We start from the raw sequence: 20,786 nt of genomic DNA, 5'->3' as shown, positions 1-20,786 counted from the left end.
CATAATTACATAAGCAGGTGGCGTGACTGATCACGTGATCAGCCATGTGACATTCACGTGACTTTGTTTCTTTTTCTATGCTCTCGAGAAAGTGAAAAACCTGCACTATGCATATATATAATGGTCGTGCAGATGGGATATGCAGGACATCATCGGCACTCGAAAGGATACCATAGGAAAGGCTAAGGGCGTTGAGATGGAGCAGGGAAATAAGGAGCATCGAGGGAAGAAGGAGAAGACGACTGCAAAGAAGAAGCTACATTCGCAGGGCCACAATGCCAAAGCTTTTGCTGTGGCGGCGCCGGGGAAGATGGCCAGGTCGATGCAGCGGACGAGTGACAAGAACGAACGGAAGTTGCATGTGCCAATGGTTGACCGCACGCCTGAGGATGACCCGCCGCCGGTGATTGTGGGGGGTTGTGGGGGCCTCCGGGGACTGGGAAGACCACGCTTATCAAGTCGCTTGTGCGGAGGCTGACCAAGACGACGTTGAGTGAGATCAATGGGCCAGTTACGGTTGTGTCAGGGAAGCGACGCAGACTTACTTTTTTGGAGTGTCCTGCAGATGATTTGAATTCGATGATTGATATTGCGAAGGTAGTCGATCTTGTTCTGTTGATGATTGATGGTAACTTTGGGTTTGAGATGGAGACGATGGAGTTTTTGAATTTGGCACAGCATCATGGTATGCCGCGGGTGCTTGGTATTGCGACGCATCTGGATTTATTCAAGTCACAGTCGACGCTGCGGGCTACGAAGAAGCGGTTAAAGCACCGGTTTTGGACGGAGGTGTACCAGGGTGCTAAGCTATTCTATTTGTCGGGGGTTTTGAATGGGCGTTATCCAGATCGTGAAATTTTGAACCTGACCCGGTTTATTAGCGTGATGAAATTCAGGCCATTGAAATGGAGAAATGAACATCCTTATTTGCTTGCTGATCGTATGACAGATCTGACACACCCGGAGATACTTGAAACCGAAGGAAGCCAGGTTGATCGTACCGTAGCGATATACGGTTATCTCCATGGTACAGCATTGCCTAGTACGCCAGGCTTACAAGTGCATATTGCTGGTGTTGGCGATTACGCTATATCTCATGTAGAAAAACTTCCTGATCCATGCCCCACTCCATACTTCCAGCAGAAGCTGGATGATTATGAGCGTGAGAAGGCTAAGGAGAATGCCGAAGGTGCTACTGGCACTACCACTCGGAGACGCCGGAGGTTGGACGATAACCGGAAGCTAATCTATGCACCAATGTCTGATGTTGGTGGTGTGCTCATGGATAAGGATGCGGTTTATATTGATATCGGAGGAAAGAGGGGCGACGATGTTTCCTTTATTCCTGGTCAAGAAAAGGGTGAAGGTGAGAAACTGGTCACAGACCTGCAAGCCGTGGATCAAAGTATAGGCGAGAGGTTTAACAACACGGGACTTCAACTTTTCAGTTCAGGTGCTGAATTACATGAGATGGACAATGGTCTAGCCGAGCATGATGAGCCTTTGTTGTCTGGACATAGTGGTCGCAAGTCATTAAGAAAACCAAAACTATACGGGAAATCTATTCAAGAAGCTGACGAAGAGGTCGACAATCTAAAATCAGATGATGAAGGAGGTGAACTGAATGAAGAAGAAGATTCTCCTCCTAAACTGCTTGACGTCGACTCCAATGATAATGAAGAAGAAGATATTATCGTTGAAACGGACTCTGAATTTGAGTTATCCGAAAACGACGAAAGTTGGTCAAGATCTACAGCAGGAAAACTCACAGAACAAATCAAAAAGAAGAGAAAATGGGATCTCGGTAAATTGCTTTATATGGATAATATTACCCCTTCGGATGTCATCAAGAGATGGAAAGGAGAGTTTGAGGAGGATAGTGAGCAAGAAGAGGATACTGAAGATAATGATGATGATGGCGACTCCTTCTTCACTAAGAAGAATTCTGCAGACCAAACCCAGCCAGGTGGTTCTGCATCTGTTGATGATCTTGAAACCTTTAAGCCGCTATTCGAAACAGTAAATGAGCTTGCAACTAAGTGGACAACAATTGAATCCATTAATAGCAGATTTATTGGTGCTCTAAACTCTAGTTCTGCTAGTGCTCAAAAAAATGGTAGTGACGATGAGGAATTGTACGGCGATTTCGAGGACTTAGAATCTGGAAAGGATGATTCGGATGAGGATGAGGCAGAAGAGCACAATAAATCTGATGATTCATTTGCTGACTTTGAAGAGGAAGAACAGAAAGATCTTACCCAGCAAGAAGAGCGTGATTTAAACGCTACAAAGAAAGAAAAACTGAGATTAAAATTCGAAATAGAAGAAGGTGAGAATTTCAAAGAAGACGACCCAGACAATGAGTATGATACCTGGTATGAACTCCAGAAAGCCAAGATTTCAAAACAGCTAGAGATTAACAATGCTGAGTTTGCATCTATGACACCAGAACAGCGTCAAAAAATCGAGGGTTATAAGGCTGGGTCATACGTCCGAATTGTGTTTGAAAAGCTACCAATGGAATTTGTTGAACATTTTGACCCAAATTTCCCCGTCATCCTTGGAGGTTTATTACCTAGCGAGCTGAAATTTGGTGTTATCAAAGCCAGGATAAGAAGGCACCGTTGGCATAAAAAGATCTTAAAGACAAATGATCCATTAGTGATTTCTTTAGGTTGGAGGAGATTCCAAACCCTACCTGTCTATACCACATCAGATTCTAGAACCAGAACCAGAATGTTGAAATATACTCCAGAACATACTTTTTGTAATGCTAGTTTTTATGGGCCTCTTTGTGCTCCTAATACTACCTTTTGCGGAGTTCAGATTGTTGCCAATAGTCATACGACGGGTAGTTTCAGGATATCTGCAACAGGTGTGGTGGAAGAGATCGATAGCAGTGTTGAAATTGTGAAGAAATTGAAGTTGGTGGGATACCCATACAAAATATTTAGAAACACAGCATTTATCAAAGATATGTTCTCCAGTGTGATGGAGGTTGCTAGGTTCGAGGGCGCTCAAATTAAGACTGTTTCTGGGATTCGTGGTGAGGTCAAAAGGGCTTTGTCAAAACCAGAAGGTAATTTTAGAGCCACATTTGAGGATAAAATCCTTTTGAGTGACATTATTGTCTTGCGAACATGGTACCCGGTTCAGATTAAGAAGTTCTACAATCCAGTTACGTCTCTTCTACTGAAGCAAAAGAAAGAGTGGACTGGCCTAAGACTGGTAGGGCAAATAAGAGCAGCACAAAATATCGAAGTTCCAACGAACGCAGATAGTGCATACAAGAAGGTTGAAAGGGTTGAAAGGCACTTTAATGGCTTGAGGGTTCCAAAGGCAGTCCAAAGAGAGTTACCGTTCAAATCTCAGCTTCACAAAATAAAGCCTCAAAAGAAGAAGACCTACATGGCCAAGAGAGCTGTTGTACTAGGAGGGGAAGAAAAGAAAGCACGATCCTTTATGCAGAAGGTCTTCACACTTGCCAATGCTAAACAAGAGAAGAAGCATGCCAAGAAAGCCGAAGAGAGGAAAGCAAGGTTGGTAAAACTAGCAAAGGCAGAAGAAATAAAGACAGAAAAGGATAAGAAGAAGAAAAGAGAGTTCTTTTCTAAAGCTGGTAAAAAGAGAGAATTTAACTCTGAAGAAAGTAATGGTGGGTCCTTCAAAAAGAGAAAATAATATACTTGAAATTCTCGATCATTTGTATATTTAACACTATTGTATACTTGTCATTTGTTTTTCAATTTTACTTCTCATATATGTAAATTAAATTGCAAAATAAATAGTAATGCTCATCGACACAGACGATACACTATTTCAATGACACAGTTATCAAGTGCTGTCAAATAGTATATTGTATAAGTTTATAGTTGGATATTCACAAACGTGAGGAAGCTGACTATTTCTACATAATTGTGAGCATTCGTCATATACAATTAAACTTTTCAAATATATTGAGATAACCACTGGAAAGCCTCCAAATAACCAGATCTCATGACCACCGAGCACATAAATAGATCAACTGGCCTTTGGCCCTCAATCCCAGCGCCACCAGTAGTGTTTAACAATCCAAGCGCTGCACGCAACTCTGCTTCAGAAACAGCACTTGGCGCGTCAATCTTGTTACCCAAAATCACAAAAGGAACATTATTTAACTCAGGAATCTGGAATAAAGCATCTAGTTCTACACGTGCTTCATTAAATCTCTCCGGATCTGCTGCATCAACCAAAAACACAATCCCATTGACTTCCGGAAAATAGTCCTTCCACAACCTACGCGCCTGAATGTGCCCACCCAAGTCAAACGTAGTGAACTTGATATTCCCAATAGCTAACTCCTCAGATGTTGGATGCCAGGTGGGTTGCAACGTGGCTAATCTGTCGTTCTTTAGCATATGCAATAGAGTAGTCTTACCAGCGTTGTCTAAACCTAAGAACAACAATTTACCGTGCTTGTTCCATAAGCCTAAAGAAGACAAAATGTCTCTAAACCATCCAAATAAATCCCAGACTGCCATAGCTTAATATATTGTACTTTTCACTCCGTATCTTGTGAAGCTGAAATATACTATACACGACTATATTTCTACTTCAATGATCAACTAGGTGTTTTTACTAGAAACAGCTTTCTTTAGATATCAAAAAAAGAAATGTGATATATTAAATCTTCAAGGTTGAACACGCAACAAAAACGACAGGAATGGAAGCTAAAGAGCAGGTATTTGGAGGGGTTGGGGTTGTTTAGGCATCTCAATTGGCCAGATTGGCAACGTTTCTGTGTTCAGAGTCCCTTCTACATGCGGTTGTGAACAGAAGTGCGATTACGATTAAGTATATTATTTGGAATATTGAAATTGGGGATGTATGTAACATTTCTTGTAAAGAGAAAGAGGCTTGGACGAGGCTAGATGTCGTCAAAAGTTTTGGTTCTACTGCAGGTAGGCTAGGAAGACATTGAAATTTGTCGCTCTAACGCAGTGTGCAGCTGGAAGGAGTTGTTTAAACAACTGCTGCTGATCATCAAGCTGTCAGTGCGTAAAGCCAGTATCAATGAGACTTCTAATTTTGTCAATAACTTTTTAGAGATGCCACATACTTTGCTGAAATATTCGTGGGAATGCACAGTATCCTCTAAGATCTTATTTGATATCCGTATTAGTGCCACAATAAGGCGGTGGATATGGGCATTTGTGATGGGCCACTTGACTTTCCACTCTTGCGGGGGGTCGACCGCCTCTGTGGGCGGCCTTTGTAAGGTGAGTCTCTGAAACAAGCAATTAGCAGTCCGATAGACCAATGCGGAGAACATGCATTTGGTGTTAATCCTATCTAGATATTGCTGGTATGTCACAGTGGCAGGACACTTCATCTCAAAAGGATCTCTATAGTTACAATCAGACTCTGCAGTCTGGGATAATTTTAGCACAGCTTCTATATCATCTTTGAACAGTTTTAAAGCTTCATCGGCAGATAATTCTTCCTTATACGACCCAGCACCAGTGCCTTCAATAATTTGCTGGGTCGGTAATATATTGTCCTTAATTGGCGTATGTGTCTGGGAGTACGGGGAAGTGAATAATACAGGCGCCGGAGAATTGGACAAGGCACCGGAGTCAGTCGTCCTGTCTGATAAATCATATTTGGAGTCGTCATCTCTTTTCAGCTTCTTCAATGCTAGCCTTTTCGAGATTACCCGCTTCAGGTGATCCTCAAAACTAATCTCATCATCAGACTCCACCTCGCTTAGCCGAAAATTCGTCATCGAACCACAAGTAGTCGATGATGGTGCTGTCGCTTCTACACTTACATTGCTCGTTGTCGTATTACTGTAGCATCTGTCCCCGCTATACCAACTCCTCTGCAAAAGATCTGATCTAAAACTATCATTATTATCAGCAGTCCGTTCAAACATCCCGTTCAACTGCGAAGCATCCTGCAACAATTCTTCCACATGACGCTTCTCACACACCTCGTTATTCTCTGACGGCGAAGTCACTTTAGCCTTCTTGTGTTCTAACAACAATTCAGAAAAGTTATTAGACAAGCATCGACTGGACTTCAATGGTAGCTGGAGAACCTCCGTCAACTCCAGATCCAAATCGGTATCATCAATAACATCACTTGCACAACTATTACTCAAAGGAGGACTCGTTATCATCATTATTAACACTATCCAAAATCAAAATCAAAAAAATTGCCTTGTCAAATTATGAATCGTTTTCCTTCTTAACAGTTTTGCGCTTATTCCAAAAAAGAGTTTAATCTTTAATATAAATAAATAATCTCTGCAAACGTGTTTATTATCTCTTAGTATTGGTTAACTTCCAATTTTTCTTATTCTATATATATGGCTTGCTGATTGATCCCCAAGCCAAATCAACTTTTAAGTAGAGTCTTAAACCTATACCCTCTTGCGACATAGAACAGAAAACAAACCCAACTCGTGTTATTTGGTGTTCTTAAAACTAATATTGAGTTTGTATATAGAATTTGCGTCCTGAGATTTCACGGGGCTGGAGTTTGCCGAGGTGTGGTGAATATCCGGTCTTAATTTATGTGGGGGAGAAATTCCGCCAGAATGGACATACACACATTCGGTACACAAGAGATTTGGTAATTATTCAAGCTCGAGCATGGGTTTCCCTTGTAGAGGCATGAGCTGTCCAAATATGCTAAACGCTTATCAAGTTTTATATCCGTAAATAACAATCACGGCGGAAACACTTGTATTCCCGTCACAGCAATGTGGTGCTGTGGTCCGATAAGGGAAGGTAGAAGAATACAGCAGGGGACCCAGGCCAAGCCTCCTCTCCGTTCCAGGCAATTAGAGACAGTCAGTTACGGGACAGAAATAGCACATTGTAGCCCGACGTAACAAACAGTAGCAGACGGCCATATACTTATTACAGACGGACATACTAACACAAAAAAAAGTCACTGTACTATTACTGGCGGGGAATACACATAGCATTATATATGGCTAGAAACCGGAAGTTTAATACAGTCTGAAAGCTGGACCCATAGTAGACTTGATAACTAAGGAACCGACGTTTTGCCAGTTCTTCTTCAACAAGGAGACCAAGAAGTTAACAGACATCAAGATTTGGTTGACCAAGGTGTCCTCATCCATCTCAACATTACCCACGGCGACAGCCAAACACAACACCTTCTTCAACTGGAACTTGATGGTGGATCTGACATCAGTAACCTTGCCGTACAAGTCATCGTTATGGGAAACTGGGGTTGGGAACTTACCGGCCTTGGACAGTTGAGGCCCCAAAAGTCTAGGAACCTGCTTGATTAAGACTTCAGAAGCAACAAAGGCGTTGTACTTCTTAGCCAACTTCTTGATCAACTTCTTGTTCTTGTTCAACTTCTTCAAGTCATCAACCGACATGGCATCCACACCAACTGACTTAGCTCTGTCAACGTCAAAAGCGTCACCAAAAATACAAACGGACATGTTTGGTCTTGGGCAAACTGGCAACTTCAAAGCACCTGAGAAACGCTTGTCTCTTTGAGGGTCATAGTTCTTCAAACCAACTTGCAACTCAACGGTCTCCAAGAAGTTTCTCTTTTTGGTCTCGTTGGAGTATTTCAACAACTCCTTGACGTTATCTCTAACCTGAGTGGTGCTAATCTTAGACATTTTGATATCTATAAATTTCCTAGTCTTCCAAAACTATTTGGTGGTCCGTAATGAGGCTTGCGACTATTAGTAATCTTACTAAACAAGAGTAGAAATCTTATACAATAATACAGGAGGTGCCCATTAATTTCAACCTAAGTTTTATAACTACAGATGTAACAATTCTTGGAAAATCGCTACCAGTAAAACGACGCTGGGCGCGTCAGGCTGATTTGATGAATTTTTGAAAAAAATTAAAAACTTAAAAGCTATTTTGAGTCGTGACTGCTTACATCCGTACATCTGTAAATCACGTGGGTATATGTTTTGTGGTTCGAGGCAAGCCGGGGTTTGTTTGGGGGGAAGATGCTATCGCATATGCAGTTGGTGTGGGAAGCTCGGCAGCCAGCTGGCGGTGTGGGTTGCTGTGTTCGACTGCATTGCTCGCTGGTAGTAGAGTTCTTTGTTGGTTCCTGTGTTAACATGGGATGCATTAAACGTACATAGTGATGTGGAATTTATAAGCTTTGGAACTTTGACAGGAATCTATTATGTATGTAGTGAGTGAGTAGTAAGAGCAGGTAATTCTTACGAGGGGTTGAAGGCTTTCAGATGGAATGGATAGGGCGTGTGGGATGTGTTGAACTTGTTCCTATGCTGAGCAGGGTGTTTCGGAAGCGGTGGGTGGTTGGGGTGGATGTGGGGAGGCGTTTCAATTCGTCTTCTAACCGATGGGTTAATAGGCAGCAGAATGATTTCTATACGAAAGAGGCTAAGGTACAGAATTTGCGGTCTCGTGCAGCTTTCAAGTTAATTGAACTTGATGATAAGTTTCACATATTTAAGAAGAATTGTTCGCAGCGAGTGTTAGACCTTGGGTTTGCACCTGGGGCGTGGTCGCAGGTAGCGTACGATAGAACTCTGCCTAATGGCAAGGTGTTAGGTGTCGACATACTTCCATGCAGGCCTCCCAAAGGCGTTAGTTCGCTTCAAGCCAATATACTTTCTAGAAAGACGCATGAGTTGATAAGGCTATACTTTTCGCAATCTTTCAAGTTTAACAGACATGATAATTTAGACAAGAATTATGGGTACTTCCAGCATATGCTTGAAGAGGAGCTTTCTAGGTCAAAAAATAGTTATGAATATAAGGATACGGCCCTGGAGTCTGAAAGCCCAACCGTAGCAGAATATCCATTGGATGTTATCATCAGCGATATGTATGAACCCTGGCCCCAAACTACTGGTTATTGGAACAATTTTACTAATGTTGCATATTACAGGATGGCGAATACCACAGGTTTAGTTATTAAGGACCACTATATGTCAATGGATCTTTGTGATGCAGCTTTACTTTGTGCAATTGGATTACTGCGTCCTGGTGGCTCTTTTATTTGTAAGTTATATACTGGTAAAGAGGACATACTATTGGAGAATCGGATGAAACAGGTTTTCAAAAAGGTTCGTCGGTCCAAACCAAAAGCCTCACATAAAGACTCCAAGGAATTATACTTTGTGGGTCTTGATAAGAGAGAAAATGTTGATAGGTTTGAGGTCTTTACATCACCCTCTGAGTGAAATTAATTTTCTGCATTCATACACTGTTAATCAAAGTAGACTCTTTTCTCAAACTTTTATCCCTAGGAAATTATTATGTCATGCTATATATATGTACATTTGATATCCTACCCTTTCTGAGTGATTTCTCTTCTTTTCTTTAATTATTTACTTATCTTGTAATCCTAAAATTCCTCAATTTCATTTTCTTTTTTGATGTCTTAAAGAGTTTTATTCGAGTGTTTACATTTTCTAGTCTTCAGATTCTGCAGTAGTACCACTACTGTTGTCATCCAACTGGATTAAAGGCTGGCTTGCAGCATGGCTGGTACCATTTGGTTCGACTGAACTAATCCTCTTGGAAATCGCTTCTTTACCTAAGGAACTCAGGTTCTCTTTCCATTCTTCAATTGTATGGTTGATCTCCTGAGTATCTAGACCATAAGTTGAACATATTATCACAGCTTCAGATATTCTACCACTCTTTAAAAGCAATTCTTTGCAATTATGGATATCACCTGCAGACCAAAATGCATTAAATGCTAGGTTGAACTTCCCGTATCTTTCTGCCTCTTTACCGAGCAATACAAGCTCCTTTTGATTGTTGAAAGAGGAATACAATAGGAAAAGAGATTCCAGATCGTTCGCATCCCTATAGAATTCAATTGCCAGTTTGAAATTGAATTGTTCTAAAGCACAGTCTCCCAAAGCTTTCCATTTATGCTCATTACCATCCTTAGTGACAATTTCACGAGCTAACGATAGTTTGTTTAACTTTAAAGCCAAATCGAATCGCTGTTCTGGATCCGGAGATATTTCCAAGGCATCTTCAAATAGCTCCTGACCTTCCAAAAATCTGGAGATTTTTTAATAAATTGTCTTTACCTTGAATATTTGGTAAAACGGTTTCCTTAGCAGTCTCTACTTCCCCTCTGAGGATCAAAGTTTGGAATTCCAAAACTTCGATTGAGATACTATAGCTATAGACGTTAATCTCTCTGTCGGCTAGATAAACCTTGTTGTCACGTACCAAGTAGCCCAACAAATACATTTCCTTGTCAAAGTGGGCCAAATTATAAGTTTTTCCACCAACAAAGTAGTTTAAACGGTTAGTTGCGGTTGTAAAAATAAAAACATCACCAACCCATTTCCCAGAAGTAATCGATTCATTTGTCTCGTGTAGAACATCAAAAGCATCATCGACCCCTTCTTCAGCATCTAATGTACCACTGGCCACAGCATCTTCATAAATGTTAGTATGGTACTCCAAAGCATAAGCGCTGGGTTCATCTTTTGCCTCAGATGTAGTGTTGATTATCATTAATAATTCACCACTGTCAGACCAAATTACATCACGCGCATCAACATCAATTCTCCTAACTAAGCTGCCGGATTCCCAGTCAAAAAAATACACATATCCATCAGCCTTTACTCCCAATAGACTACCAGAAAACAACTTTTCAACCCCATATTGTAGTGGTATAGACCATCCAGTAACTTCTTTGAAGTTTTTGTAATACCTTACCTCGCCACTCTCATTGATCAAAGCATAGCTATTAGAGTCCGTGCCCCATACAAAATCATGGCATTTTCCAAATGCCTTGTTTCTCCAAGCCAATGCAGTGTAAACAATAAATTCGCCATCACCAACGACAGCCACAAATCTACCATTGGGAGAATGCTTTAAAGATTGAGGGAAAACCTCAACGGAACCCAACTCTCTCGACTGTAATGGTAATACGCTGCCCTCCTCAACGTCTTCATTGCCTCTGATAACAGCTGTGGTCACATCAGTTGCTGAAGAATTCTTACCACCGCACCAAACTAACTTCCCAACAGGATCCAACGATAGTTTTGGCTCATCGTTACCTATGGATAACACCGCTAATCCATTGTCAAACCCTGTAGCAATAAAATTCCGCTTACCAGTTGGATGAACAGCAATGCACCAACTTCTTTCAAGACCTAAACTTAAAGTCCTTTCCAATTTGTAAGTATTTGCATTCCAAATTCTCAGGGTACCATCTTCAGAGCCGGAGATAATAATTGGCAACGTTGGATGGTAAATTGCATAGGAAACATTAGAAATATGGCCTTTCAATGTAGCAACGGAAGACTTTGTTTGATAGTCCCAAACCTTGACCGTTTTATCATCAGAAGATGTAATCAAGTATGGTTTATCTTGGTAAGGATAGTAATCAACAAAATTAACACCTTTCTCCATATGTGCTTTCAAGGTAAAATTAGGTGACTGTTGCCCCAACGACCAAATCTTAACAGTATGGTCTAAACAGGCAGTTGCAAAAGTGTTGGGATCTTTAGGATTGAAGGCAACACACATGACAAAGTGTTCATGGCCTTCAAAAGTTTGTTCCAAAGCCCAATTCTTGTCCCAATCCCATAATTTTACAGTCAAATCATCCGAAGCTGATAATATATATGGCCTTGTAGGGTGCACCGCTATGGATCGGATATAATCTGGATGGGCTTCAAAATCAACTAATTTTTCACCAGTACTGTAATTAAATACACGAATCTTGAAATCATCACTGCCAACAACAATCCAATTCTTCCGAGGTATAAACTTACCTGCCCTCACTGGAGATTCACAAACAGCAATAGAACGCACTTCCGTACGTGTTTCATAATTCCATATCTCTGCACGACCCGAATATAAAGTAATCAGAACCCATGGTTCAGACGGATGGAAGTCAATCCCTTTTACTCTATCAGTTCTTGTAACAAATGCTTTCTAATCAAAACAAACTGTTAGTAAACAATTCAAATAAAACTCCCGAACATAACCCAAACATTGCCGAATCAAAGTTATCCAATAATAACCACGATTAAACATCATTTTCAGGTGGCGAAAACATGAACGTAGACGAACGCAAATCTAAAACCTTCAACCATTGAACAAATATCATTGGCAACCCCCTACTACTTCAAAACTTATCCAACATACCTTCGTATCTAACTTCATTTAAGACCTTTTGATAACTAGAATAGCAATACTCGCTGTGGTGATTAAGTGCTAATTGGTTTATTCTATGTTCTTTGAATTTGGATCGCACAATGTGTCCTTTTTCGTTAACTTTAATATTTCGTTCTGAATGATATTCCGGGTAAGTCACGTCGAAATCTGACGTCGTTATAAATGTCAGATTTCTGAAGCCGACGTCAGTGACACAGAGATGAAATAAATGTTAATTTATTGATCAAAAATTATTGGCTGGAATAGGTTTTGTTTGGCTAACAAATATTCACAATTGCTCTTAGTAGTTTTAATTATCTTTCTATATACATGTTTTTGGTGTGAAGATAATAGCTAATGAAGCTCTTTCAATATATCTTCGTTTTTGTTTGGCTGACAATCCTTGCTCATGGGTTTCCAACCACAATGATATCAGATCCCATATGCATGTTACCTCACGATAGGACTCTTATGGTCAAAACATTCCAGAGTTTGTTGGGGGTCAAGAAACTACCAAAACGATTTCAAAAGTTTCCTACAAAATTTACTGGGTTTAGGTTCCATAAATCATATCAATTCTATCATAGGTTTTTTAAGGCACGTAAGGCGCTCAAAATTAGCTATTGTAAGGATGGCCATCTTCAATTCCAGATCGAACATACTTTACAGAAGGAAATAGATTGGGAAGTACCATTTTGTATTTACAATGCACCAATTACTACGGAAAAAACGTCTAAGCTGCAGGCGCTTAATAATCTACATGCGTTAAAATGTTTCAAATTAGCTAGGAGAAAGAAGTACGCCAAACGGTTGTTTGACATATTTTTACCAGATACCTGGGTTGGAGGGTTATTCCATTGTAAGGTTAGTGATGATGTGAAAAAAAGGTTAATCCTGATAATGGATGATAATCTTGACCTTGGCCGCTCCTTACAGTACGGAAATAATCATACTAATTCATTGTTTAATATGACGAATATCTGTACAAGGGAAAATTCAACACCATTACAACCTTTGATGTCATCAGACTATAAACAGTATTGGACGAATTACAAGTCAGAGAGTAAGATTCCCTTGGTGAGTCAGATATACAAAATGCAAGTTGAAAAGATAATCCCATTCTTTGAAACGCCAGTAAATACTCTGAATGAAGGACGCATAAATTGGGGATTCCCACTAGAAGAACAATTTGCATCTATGTTTAATTTTTGGAAACTGAATAGCAGACAGCCTTGGTACGAAGAGATAGAGGTGCAAGAACAATATAATTTTGGAGAATTAGAACAGAAAGCTGTCAGTACGATGATCGACAAATCAATAAAAGTATTGGAGCCTGTAGTACAACTTCAGCAAGCTGTAACTTCCTCTATGTTGAATGCCTCTGGGCTAAACGACAAGGACACCAAATCGTCTTCAACGCTCAAAACAATTATACGATCGGTTTCGAAGTGGAAGCAATACACATGGGATCGCCTAGGCATATCTGATAGGATAGCAATCATGATAGGTCCAGAAGCACATGAATTGAGTCAGGAAATTAAAGATCTATGGGATAATTTGAAGGTTGAGCGTGAAAAGTTCGAATATAGCAATGAAGAGCAACAGAAAAATTGCATGAGATAACAGTAGTTTCTTGTTTCTGTATAATATCATTATAATTGAGGGCAGAAGAAAAAACCAGAAATGTTATTAGCTGTTTTATTCCTCTATAAAAGTCTACAAAAGCCGATGTTATTTATAATACATACCGTACTTTTCATGAGTGCAATCAATACAAATACTTATTCCCAGGTAAGAAAAGTTACTTGTGTTCAAAGTCCTATCAACAACAGATTCAAGCTCGTTAAAAATCAAAATATCTGTTATCCAGATTACGCTTAAAGATCAATATGACGAGTCTCTGTAAACCCAAGTCCACAGGAAGACCTTTTAAAATCTTCCACAATACTCCTTAAAAAAACAAATGAAAAAAATATTCTAATTCGTCCCACCTTAAATGATCGTATCATCCCACTTCATATTAGGATAATCATTTGTTTATTAGCTGAGAATATTCTGGCTTCACAGATTTATTACGTTTCAAGGATAGTTTGCGCATCAACTTCCCTGCAACGGATTCTTTTTCCTCCAATTCTTTACTTTTCGAGTCTAACCCTTCACCAGCCCCAAGGGAGCTGTCTTTCAGTTGGGATAGCGATTGCTGCTTTTGCAATTCGGACTCCCAGTTTTCGTTGTGGGTCTTCGCTGCTATACCCAAAGCTAGCAATTCTGCCGTATGGGCGCTGGTCAAAGCATCATATGTAGATTTTCTTTGGAATGATGTTCTGTCATCTTTAGCTGGTCTAAATCTTAGATCTGGATTCTTAGAAAAACACACTAGTCCAATATAAACAAGAATCATGAGCAATAACACTAATGAAAAGGCTGCGTTTAAAATAAAAAATATCCAACCCAGTATAGAGTTGATGAATCCTGGTTGGTGAAATAAATCTGAGAAAAACAGGAAAATGAAAGAGTTTATGACTGTCACCACCGATATTAAAATGTTTAAAAGATTTGTAGCGCGATCCAGATACGGCTTGTACTTGCACAAAACTATCAAATAGCATAAATCAAAAAGAAAAACGGACACTGCTTGAACTTTACCGGAAACCTGTACCAGTGCAATAAACATAGCCTTCAGTAAATTGTATGACAGAATAACACACGACCACCAGTAATGATTTGCATTGTACATCGTATAAAAAAATCCATACTTGTTAAGAACGTTTTCGTCACCATATAACACAGCAGCGGGGTTTTGATGCAAGCTTATAGAATCCCTCGCAAACTTTATTGTCCTGTGGGCAGCCCATATCATAATACCAACTATAAGAACTAAGAACAATACCGATAAAAGGATCACAGCTGCTGAGTCCTGTTGTGTAAACTCCCATAAACACAAAATCGACATCTGCGTGAAACCCAAGAAGATATACCGGAACAAGACACCTTTTAATACGGATTTCCAGTTCAGTCTGAAATCTTCATATCTGGATTGTTTCATCCAACCGTTCCTAATACAAAGCTCCACAACGCACTTGAAGGCAAAGATTAGGCCAATAATGAAATAGCCAAACAGCACAAAAAATGTTATACCAGTGCAAACAATTGAAGTTGATTCAATCTGAACCTTGTAAGCCAACCTCTTGATTCCCCTAAATATGAGAGTGGACGAATTACCATATAGGACATTCTCACGCTTGCTAATGATATATTTCATGTAATCCAATGACCTTTGAGCGAGAATATTGTAGTTCTTGGCTGTCAAGTATAGAGTCGGAGATCCTCCAGTTGCTTGAACATACCACCTAAAAATCTTCTGCATAAAAGTCAATCTCACCAGGCCCATAGTCCAAACCAGATTCTCCGCCCAAGCAGCAGCAATCGGTGGAACAGCATGCACATGCTCCATGCTAACCACCACCACAGACTGAAAATAAAGGAAAAGAGACATAGTATTCGCAGATATGTGAGACGCCGCATTGGAATTCCCGTACGTTGAAAGGATAGCTGAAACAAGCAAACCCAACCCAGCAATCACAGCTGTAGCCCATTTCACTCCAACCTGCGAAACTGTTTTACCATTCGTGAAAAATGCTTGTATACATGCAAGATCCTTACCACTGGTCTCATCCAAAACCCAAACTTTAAGGAATGCATCAATATCAGGAACCTGATAAGCTATCCCAGGAATTTGATCAGTGTATTCTTTACTAATATACTCAGTAGATTCAATCTCAATATTCCCCGGATGCAAAGGACAAAACTGCTTCCATTGCAACGAACAAAGCTCGAGATCCCTAGCTATGACCTTAAATCCATAGGCCCATACCTCAATCTTAGCCAAAACCTTTCCAGTAACTTCACTAGTCATATCTATCCGATAGTTCACCGAACGATCATCAGGGTTAAATGTAACATTAAAATTTGTCGCACTTAGCTGAGAATGCTCCATGCATGTAACTAGAGAAGTAGCAGACAACGACCTTTTTGCATCTACAATCCCTGACATTATTAGCCCCAGAAGGCCATAAATTAATAAAACCTTCATCACACTGAAAGAAACTTGTAACTTCTCGAATTAACCTATACTTCCCCTCTAAATGGTCCGCCTATTGCTGTGTGTGCGTATCAGTGTATACGTATCTATGTGTGTTTTATTTGTGATGAATTAAACCTCTGGTTCTCAATCTCACAATTCCAATCCAACCTACTAGCTTTTCTCCTCTGCGTTCCCCAACTACTCTTCTCCCTGCTGTTGCTTACTCCTACCTATATATTCCAAAGGAGGCACTCTCCGACAGACAACTTAATAATAATCGCCTCTTCGGCAGAAAAAAATTGAACAACTCCTGTCTGTACGTTGTATGCAGCTCCCTACCTGTCAGAGCAACAACTCAAACAATCAATCAATAATTGGACCAAAACCACCCGACCAACTATAACCAATTAATACACCAAATCGATAAAAATCCGGCTTTAGCAAATTATGGGAAAAAAAATTAATCTATGTTGCTCAAAAACTTTTTTTTTTCGAGATGTATATGGGCACAATTATAGTAATAATATGTACCAAGGTTTAAAAATGGTGCATAAAGCTATTATGTATGGTTTGTATGCGTGTCCGTGTCCGTGCGCGTCTCTCCGTGCGGATATGTTGTTATTATGGGCATTTAAATCAAAAGTAGCTACATATCGGGCAGGCTCATCCAACCAGCCTCGTAAAAGTTCGCGAAAATGCTGCTGTTCTTATAGGAATTGGGTGATTGCTTTTGGAATTACTAAATACATATAAAAATCTACTTTAAAGGAAGATATCCTAATTTTAAAAAAACAAGACCTAAAGATACGAAACTGAGGAGGCTGAGTCAGGAAAAAGGCATATATATGAATTTAAATTGGGATACTGTAGGATACATAGTTTTTATTATGCTATAAGAATTTTGGGGTTTAGGACTGAACATACGTGTTGTCTAATGTACTTTTCTACGAGGAGAACAAATGGGAAAACTCCAATTGTTAATTGTTTTCGGCCAGGATGTTTTGAGCATTGAGCTTTCGCGTGGTGTTCTGTGAGCGAATTAAAGGTTAGAATTGTCACATAAAACGACGGGCAAGTCTGCGCCACTGCATGCTCATCACAATAAATTCCAAGTGCTCGAACGGAGAAGAGGACGTAGTGTGTAGTTGATGACGTAAACTGGCGCCCGCATATGGAAGGCGGTCAGGCTTTGTAAGTATCTGAATGTAGTTATAGGTAGAATAAATACATAGTAGTAGAAAATATGGTGGCAGTGAGTAGTTGGAAAGGAAGGAGATAAAGAAATGTTTATAGAGCGTATGGGCGTGGTGTTGGGTTTAGTTGGTCGGACCATAATACTGAGGAGTTATGGGGCCATACGTTGGAGACAAGGTCATGAAGATCATTGCAGTAGGAGACTTTGATACCTATTTTGCTGCGGATTTCTTTTAATTCAGGCATTGAAAGGTCATCTAAGGCCGCTTGTTGTTGATCTGTGTAGGGGTAAACAGTTTGGATTACGTCGTTGCGGTTTCCCTTGGGTATTAATGCATGAGACATGCCGTAGAGTTGAGCACCGAGAAGTTTTTCCTTTATGCCGCCGACGGGGAGGATTTTGCCTCTCAAGGTTATTTCGCCGGTAATGCAGAGTCTAGTGTCTACTGGTCGTTTAAATGCTAGGGAAAGCAAGGCTAGGGATATGGCGGCGCCTGCGCTAGGGCCGTCTTTCGATATTGCACCCATTGGGACATGTAGATGGCATTCTGTGGAGAGAAATTCTTTGATGGGTTTAGTAGAATTAGGGTTTTCATCGTGGACAATTTGGCGAATGAGTAGGGATTTCACGAGGCTTGTGGATATGCGTATGGATTCTTCCAATATGGATCCCAGGTTTCCCGTGGTGTGGACTATGGGGCCTGCTTCTTTGGTAGTGCCGTTTCGAATAACTTCGAAAACGAGGACGCTGCCTGAGCCGTCAGAATTGTAGGATAGGCCATTGACGCTACCGTATTTGAGAGCAAACGAAGTTTGGTAAGTAAGTTCATGGACAATTGGGTGTAATGGAAGGCCTAAGTACTTCGGTAATTGATCTTTCGAAATTGTGTGATGAGATTCGGATTGCATATTGTTTTCAACATGCTCGATAACTTTGCCGCGGACCACTGCGGCTATTCGGCGGTTTAAGTTACGAATGCCAGGCTCTCTTGTATATTCTGTGACAATTGACTCCCAGGCGTCGTGAGCTAGTTCCAAATGGGTACCGATGAGGTCGAGACTATTCAAACTAATCTGCTTGGGGAGGAGAAAGTCACGGCCAATGGCGATTTTTTCTTGAGAAGTATAACCTTCTATGGTGATTAGTTCCATACGGTCTCTTAAGGGTGCTGAGAGACCAGACAAGTCATTTGCAGTACACAAAAATAATACTCTTGACAAATCCACTGGAAATCCGACGTAGTGATCCATGAAGGAATCATTCTGTTCCGGATCAAGTACTTCCAATAATGCAGCACCAGGATCCCCGTTGATGCGGCTGCCATGGCGGCCAGTTCCAGAATTCATATCCAGCACCTTATCTATCTCGTCCAAAAGAATAACGGGGTTCATGCATCCTGCCTTACAAAGAGCATTGATGATCTGACCTGTCATAGAACCAACGTAGGTTCGACGGTGGCCACGGATATCTGCCTCGTTGTGGACACCGCCTAGAGATATGCGTTGGAATTTACGGCCGAGCACATTAGCGACACTGTTTGCGATGGAGCTTTTACCGACACCCGGAGGGCCTACGAGGAGTAAGAAGGGCGGCTTTGGGGTTTTCCGATAGCTTTTGTTAATGCTCGCATTAACTACTGGAGTAGTAGCAGAGATGGTATCAGTATTCGCTTTTTCTTTAAGTCCAGTTTGGTGTAACATTTCTCTAAGCTTTAAAACACTTAGGTACTCTAATAATCTCCTTTTCACTTGAACTAATCCATAATGGTCGCTATCTAACTTCTCTTTAGCAGTAGCCAAGTCTATTGATTTGTTTTCAGTATAGATTCCAAACGGGATTTCCATGATGATATCAAAATAATTACGTAGAACTTGGTATTCAGAGTATTGTGTTTGCATCTTGGAAATTCTCTTGAAAGCTTTTTTGAGAATCTTAATTCCATCAGGGTGTACGTTTTTTGACTCTAAGCTGTTAATAAATTTGCCCAACTCTACTAGGTCATCACCGTCGCCGTCACCATTGCCAAATGATCCTTGAGCAGACTTGTCAGGGGGGGTACCAAGGACCCCCTGTCGGGATGACTTTTCTGGTGATTTAGATCCACGCATCATGGCACGATCAGAATTATTGTTTTTCATATCATCAATATATAGATTTAATGACTTGAAATGATTTGCAAGGAACTTGGCTTTTTCCAAGTCCGTGGCACATGCATAATGCCTACCCAGGTATTCAGAACTTCGATGCAGGGCAACGAAAATCTCATTAAAATTTACAAGTTCTTCAACAAACTTTGTAATCCTTAAGGACGGATCAGTAGCACCCAAAAATTGCAACTTCTGGGGTACTGTAGTAGGCAACACAGCAATCACTAAATCCATCAAGGCCATGAAATCAAGAACAGTTTGTTTGCCAGGCTTCTTCGCAGAAATCCCCGCGCACATTATCTTTAACGTCTCCCATAAACGTGAAAATTGTGATTTTTTCAAATAAACGTATAGGAAGTTAGCTAAGGGAGAGATGAGCAAAGCTCGGCCACTTTCAGTAATGGGCTGCTTGATCGAAGTCTTGTACCTTTCCTTAAAATCCTCGATAGAAGCATCTAATTTATTAAATGAATCAAATACGCCATACTTCGAGATATCTAGTTGCTTCTGGTTCCAAGAAGAAATCAGTTTCAAATCATCTAACACAGTTACTGGGCTGTACCAAAGCTCATTTTTCATATTCAAAACTGGTTGGTCAATAACTGCTCTCGCCAACAACCTGAATGTGATTGTACAGCTCAAACCTTCAAACTGTACTTCACTAATCACCGAAATACACCCTATACTATGATCTGCAGCTGGGATCAAACAAATATAGATAGAAGGTGACTTCTTATCTTTCACCATATAACTATTATCCTGAAAGACCCGCATTGACATCATAACACTATCATCCAACTCTCGTGTCCTTGTAATATCATCAATATTAATATTCTTCAATAAATCATGGTTTTCAAAACCCGGTTCAGCCTTTAACCCTTGTAAAAGTTTCGTACCATTCTGTTTAGTCAGCTTCACGCTGTAGAATATCCCCGGTAAGGGAACTAGGTTCTGCATATCATATAAACTGAAGCAAGGGACCTTATCCAGCTTAAGCTGACCCTTCTTATCGATCATTGAAGACACCATAACTTCTAACTTAACTTTGAAACAACTAAAGTTCTACTGGTCTTCGTTGAATAAAACAGTTTTCAGTTAAGACTTGATTTGGTATATTGTTAACGTCAAACCCCGAAAAGTCATATTTAAATACGGGGAACTTCAACATTAAAGTTCAAACGATATTCATCATTCGTCAC

General features: G+C 40.3%; 7 protein-coding genes and 2 further genes across 7 annotated transcripts; 3 read left to right on the top strand and 6 right to left on the bottom strand.

Annotated features, from left to right (window-relative positions):
• Positions 1 to 139: 139 nt before the first annotated feature.
• On the top strand, positions 140 to 3,681 carry Ecym_2182 (the record flags this gene model as incomplete).
• A 266-nt stretch (positions 3,682 to 3,947) lies between these two features.
• SAR1 (Arf family GTPase SAR1) lies at positions 3,948 to 4,520 on the bottom strand (the record flags this gene model as incomplete). The annotated part of the gene is made up of 1 exon (XM_003644700.1): positions 3,948 to 4,520. One exon carries the CDS (start codon positions 4,518 to 4,520, stop codon positions 3,948 to 3,950), a length of 573 nt encoding a protein of 190 aa, XP_003644748.1.
• A 425-nt stretch (positions 4,521 to 4,945) lies between these two features.
• Ecym_2180 (uncharacterized protein) lies at positions 4,946 to 6,160 on the bottom strand (the record flags this gene model as incomplete). The annotated part of the gene is made up of 1 exon (XM_003644699.1): positions 4,946 to 6,160. The coding sequence occupies one exon, from the start codon at positions 6,158 to 6,160 to the stop codon at positions 4,946 to 4,948; it is 1,215 nt and encodes a 404-aa protein (XP_003644747.1).
• Positions 6,161 to 6,997: 837 nt separating this feature from the next.
• On the bottom strand, positions 6,998 to 7,651 carry Ecym_2179 (60S ribosomal protein uL1; the record flags this gene model as incomplete). The annotated part of the gene is made up of 1 exon (XM_003644698.1): positions 6,998 to 7,651. The coding sequence occupies one exon, from the start codon at positions 7,649 to 7,651 to the stop codon at positions 6,998 to 7,000; it is 654 nt and encodes a 217-aa protein (XP_003644746.1).
• A 591-nt stretch (positions 7,652 to 8,242) lies between these two features.
• Positions 8,243 to 9,208, top strand: MRM2 (21S rRNA (uridine2791-2'-O) methyltransferase; the record flags this gene model as incomplete). Its single annotated transcript, XM_003644697.1, has 1 exon — positions 8,243 to 9,208. The coding sequence occupies one exon, from the start codon at positions 8,243 to 8,245 to the stop codon at positions 9,206 to 9,208; it is 966 nt and encodes a 321-aa protein (XP_003644745.1).
• A 231-nt stretch (positions 9,209 to 9,439) lies between these two features.
• Ecym_2177 lies at positions 9,440 to 12,170 on the bottom strand (the record flags this gene model as incomplete).
• Positions 12,171 to 12,518: 348 nt separating this feature from the next.
• Ecym_2176 (uncharacterized protein) lies at positions 12,519 to 13,784 on the top strand (the record flags this gene model as incomplete). The annotated part of the gene is made up of 1 exon (XM_003644696.1): positions 12,519 to 13,784. One exon carries the CDS (start codon positions 12,519 to 12,521, stop codon positions 13,782 to 13,784), a length of 1,266 nt encoding a protein of 421 aa, XP_003644744.1.
• Positions 13,785 to 14,190: 406 nt separating this feature from the next.
• Ecym_2175 (transient receptor potential ion channel family protein) lies at positions 14,191 to 16,254 on the bottom strand (the record flags this gene model as incomplete). The annotated part of the gene is made up of 1 exon (XM_003644695.1): positions 14,191 to 16,254. One exon carries the CDS (start codon positions 16,252 to 16,254, stop codon positions 14,191 to 14,193), a length of 2,064 nt encoding a protein of 687 aa, XP_003644743.1.
• Positions 16,255 to 17,532: 1,278 nt separating this feature from the next.
• On the bottom strand, positions 17,533 to 20,616 carry Ecym_2174 (uncharacterized protein; the record flags this gene model as incomplete). The annotated part of the gene is made up of 1 exon (XM_003644694.1): positions 17,533 to 20,616. One exon carries the CDS (start codon positions 20,614 to 20,616, stop codon positions 17,533 to 17,535), a length of 3,084 nt encoding a protein of 1,027 aa, XP_003644742.1.
• Between the last annotated feature and the right edge of the window lie 170 nt (positions 20,617 to 20,786).

This window comes from Eremothecium cymbalariae, chromosome 2 (genome assembly GCF_000235365.1).
Source record: "Eremothecium cymbalariae DBVPG#7215 chromosome 2, complete sequence".
Taxonomy (NCBI): Eukaryota; Fungi; Ascomycota; class Saccharomycetes; order Saccharomycetales; family Saccharomycetaceae; genus Eremothecium; species Eremothecium cymbalariae.
The sequence above is the reverse complement of the archived record's forward strand: the minus strand, read 5'-3'. Positions and strand labels throughout refer to the sequence as shown.